The sequence below is a fragment of the Phaseolus vulgaris genome, chromosome 4 (genome assembly GCF_000499845.2).
Source record: "Phaseolus vulgaris cultivar G19833 chromosome 4, P. vulgaris v2.0, whole genome shotgun sequence".
In the NCBI taxonomy this organism is placed as follows: domain Eukaryota; kingdom Viridiplantae; phylum Streptophyta; class Magnoliopsida; order Fabales; family Fabaceae; genus Phaseolus; species Phaseolus vulgaris.
Window position 1 is genome coordinate 20,818,509 of NC_023756.2, and position 4,066 is coordinate 20,822,574.

At 36.7% G+C, this 4,066-nt stretch overlaps 1 protein-coding gene across 1 annotated transcript; it reads right to left on the reverse strand.

The window, feature by feature from the left end:
* Positions 1–378: 378 nt before the first annotated feature.
* On the reverse strand, positions 379–4,066 carry LOC137837432 (aquaporin PIP2-2-like). Its single transcript, XM_068646419.1, has 4 exons — positions 3,415–4,066; positions 2,532–2,827; positions 1,053–1,193; positions 379–907 (listed from the first exon to the last, which is right to left on the reverse strand). Exons 1-4 carry the CDS (start codon positions 3,713–3,715, stop codon positions 788–790), a joined length of 858 nt encoding a protein of 285 aa, XP_068502520.1. The 5' UTR covers positions 3,716–4,066; the 3' UTR covers positions 379–787.

Genomic DNA, 4,066 nt, shown 5'->3' on the forward strand with positions numbered 1-4,066 from the left:
GATCAACTCAATATCTAAAGTATACACAAAGGGTATATCACCATTATCTTCTCCCTAAGCATTTTTAAGCCTTTTCGTAAACTTTGTCATGAGAATACTATATTGATCCTACATGAGTGTCATAAGTTATTTCCAGAAAGGAAGTAAAATTAATTACTGGGGTTTCTAGCATTAGGAAGAAGAAGAAGAAGAAAATACACACTATGATACCTATGATATTTTAGGTGATATTCTTCTATCCTTTTCAAAGTTTCATTTTTGTAATATACAATATGAAAATGCAAATTATTAAAACAAAAAACAATGCCTTCATAGAGGATATAATACAAATCATGTGCAGGAATAAGAAAGATTTGATGACATTTGTCCCATTAATAATTTTTCTAACAGTGCATCAGAAAGTGCATTTTGATTCAGAGTTTTTCAACGTACATGTACTGACATATTTTTTGGAAAAATACATGTTACAAGCAAAAAAGTGCAGGTGACATTGAATTAGCATAACCACTCCCTTAAAACATGGGTTATCATGCAATTTCACCTACTCCATGTTGACTTTAACTTATTCATGCTCACAACTTGTGGAGAGAAGAGAAGAAAAGAAAGGAAAGTTCTAGAAATACTAAGGGTGCTTACTATTTACCAAAGGATCCCTTGTCTTGAAAGAACCTTCAATCTAGATAGACTAAAAGGACAAACATTTCCAATTATTATTATTGCTGTTGCAATATCAACTCATTTTGCCCAATTATCTTGCTTTTGAACCCATGGGAGGATATTGGATAACTCAAACAGTGGGGTTGCTCCTGAATGATCCAAGAGCCTTAGCAGCACCTGCTCTCAAGATGAATTGGTGGTAGAAGGCTGCAATGGCTGCTCCAATGAATGGTCCAACCCAAAAGATCCACTGAACAAACATGAGGAACAACAATATATCAGACAAAAGTGGCATCTATTTTATCATTTCTTACTTAACATGGAAATTATTCATTTTAATATTTGATCATAGTATAAAACTAGCAAGTTGTTGAATATAGAAAACAGTTACTCACTTGGTCATCCCAGGCCTTCTCTTTGTTGTATATGACAGCAGCTCCAAGACTTCTAGCAGGGTTAATACCAGTGCCAGTCACTGGGATGGTTGCCAAGTGAACCATGAACACAGCAAACCCAATTGGCAGTGGAGCCAGAACCTTCAAACACAGAACAAAACCACAATAAGAAACTCATGATGTGGTTCAATTAAAACGGAAAATGTAGACAAAAAGTTATTCCAAACATACACATCCAAATTAACTACGAAGGTTTAAAACTGTGGTCACGTTTGTAGTTTCATCAGGATTCTTGATATTGCATGGAATTACTAATAAACTTGGATAATGTTATAATTAGAGCAGATGTGAGGACCATGGTTTCTTTACTTTATTAATTTGGATAATTTGAAAAGGTGTTTGGGGAAACCTAAAGCTGATAATGACAAATGGGAATGATGATGGAAAGTCTCACTAGATTTCCCAGCTTTGGCAAAGTGACGTTTAGCATGAATGATACTGTCATGCCATGCATACTTTAATTTTAGGCCCTAAAGTTCCACATTAACAAAGATACATTATGCTTCCAAGACAAAAAACATGCATGACACTCCAGAAGAATCCACTTTTCTAAAAAGAAGAAAGCAATCAGATAAGATTGGTGTGATAAGGCTATGAAAATCAAATACCATCATAGAATTATGTGGTAATGGCCTAATAGGCCAATGTTACTCAAGCATATGGTAACCTTTAATTTCAGTAAAAGCCATCACTATTTGGTAATTTTGCCCTCAGAAAATATACACACAGGAAAAGGCTACCCACTTTCTTGTTTTGAGGACTAGACAATCAAACAAAGTAGCAGAAAGAAAGAAAAGTTCAGCAAGAAAAGTGGAATTATAAATTGTGAATGAAGCCTCCAGACAAAGTAGTGAAAATGATTTAGATTCTCATATCAAATGGAAATGTTCCTATAATTTTATTAAAAAGTAAAATTTCTACAACTACTACTACTATTATTAATACAAATAATAAGCATACATGCTAACTGTGTCAAAACTTATTATGAAAATGGAAACTTCATGATGGCACAGGCTGTAAACTTTATCATTTCAAACGGGAAAATTAGTGAATGGCAGCATGTACAAATTTTGGAAATGGAGTAGAATTCTTTTTAAAATAATTGTGAAGTTCACTGCATTAAGAATATCCTATTGGTATGAATCTTGGTAGCCGTTTCAAGAACTACAACAAATTATCCATGAAAACACTACAAGTTTATCAAAGCTTCTTTAACTACTTTAGATGCTTGAAGTTGAGATTATGTTAATAACTAAGTCAGTTCCATTCAACTTTTTTCTTTATCATGCCAGTCAAATAATTTGAAGGAACTTTAAGATTCTATTCCTGAAAGAACTAAGAGGGAATCCCTGCTTGCCTAAAAGCAGAGTATGTTAACAATATGACAGGATTACAATTCAATCATAATTGAACACATACCGGGACATGAGAATCTCTAGCATTCCTCTTGGGGTCGGTAGCAGAGAAGACTGTGTACACCAAAACGAAGGTTCCAATGATCTCAGCACCCAATCCAACACCTGTGCTGTACCCATCACTCAGCTCATTGGCCCCACCACCATACTTGTTGTAGTAAGCCTTTTGGAAGGCCTTAACCAACCCAACTCCACATATGGCCCCCAAGCACTGAGCCACCATGTACATTATAGCCCTTATCAAAGACACCTTCCGAGCCAAGAAGAGTCCAAAAGTCACTGCAGGGTTTATGTGACCTCCTACATTCGATACAAAAATCAAGGTTTTCAGAATATTATGTAACAAAAATTTGCTACCAAATCATGCTTAGTTATTTACTTTCACCCAAGACAACATGCACAAAGCACAAGCATCTTAGTTTGAAGGCTAAGAAACTTGAGAGAAGGGGAATTACTAAACAAGAAAGACCATTTGATAAGCACTCAACCAAAACATGCTTGCTATTTGGCTTGATGGGGGTATGCTCAGAGCAAGTTTTTTAAAAACAAAACAGTACCCAACTGCGATTTTGGCCACAATGTCAAGAATATTTTGGTCTCTGCAACTACAATTGTGATTGCATCAGTCATACCTGTTCGCAACTTCCTATAATATCAAGAATTGCAACTAAGGTGTGACCATGTAACCACAGTTTAAAACCTTGAATTAGAACTCAAAGATAGCAACTTTCCCTCTTGGGATGCTAAGAAACCAAAAGATGAAAAGGAAAACAAAAACCATTCAAAATATTGTAAGGTATGATGCATAAGAAACAAACAACAAAAGAGACTAAAGTCCATGCAAGCGAATGAAAAAGGTAGGTGTGAGATTGAAAAGTGAAGGACACCTGAGATTCCAGCAGTGCAGTAAACAAGGATGAAGATCATGCCACCGAAGGCCCAAGCAATGCCAAGAATGCCAACCCCACCACAGAGATCACCCCCAGCTTTGACATCACTCTGGCTCTTGTAACCAATGACGGTGAGCACTGTGATGTAAAGGAAGAGCAGTGTGGCAATGAACTCAGCAATCAAGGCCCTGTAGAAGGACCACTGTGTGAGTTCCTGAGCATCAATCAAGGGTGCTGGAGGAGGGTCATGGTAGTCCTTTGCAGAGAAGGAACCACCCTCAGCATCATGCTTAGCCATTGCAATTTGGAACCACCCTTTTGACACTGATGAAGAAAAGAACCTGAAAGAGAGGCTCAGAGAAAAAGAAACAAGGTTGTGTTTGATTAGTCTGAGATGAGAAGGGGTATATATTGAGGTGATGGAGTGAGGTTAGAGCATTTGATTAGTGCAATTCTACACTGAAAAACAAAGCCAAATAATAATAATAGCAATAAACATTTTGGTTTCGGTTTCGCTCCACCGACCTTGACCCCACTTTCACTGCACCACCACCACCTCCCTACATTCATTTGTTATCTTTTGTGTTTCTTTCTCACTGTTTTGTCCTTTTGTTCTCTCTACAACGAATATATTTCAGTTTTCTTCTTC

What these genes read in the sequence shown, in the direction of transcription:
- LOC137837432 (XM_068646419.1), bottom strand. Translation starts at nt 3,715, where the DNA reads ATGGCTAAGCATGATGCTGAGGGTGGTTCCTTCTCTGCAAAGGACTAC. An exon ending in CTGCACTGCTGGAATCTCAG is followed by an intron (nt 2,828 to 3,414) that starts GTGTCCTTCACT and finishes TATCGAATGTAG; the next exon opens with GAGGTCACATAAACCCTGCA. An exon ending in CTAGAGATTCTCATGTCCCG is followed by an intron (nt 1,194 to 2,531) that starts GTATGTGTTCAA and finishes CTGTGTTTGAAG; the next exon opens with GTTCTGGCTCCACTGCCAAT.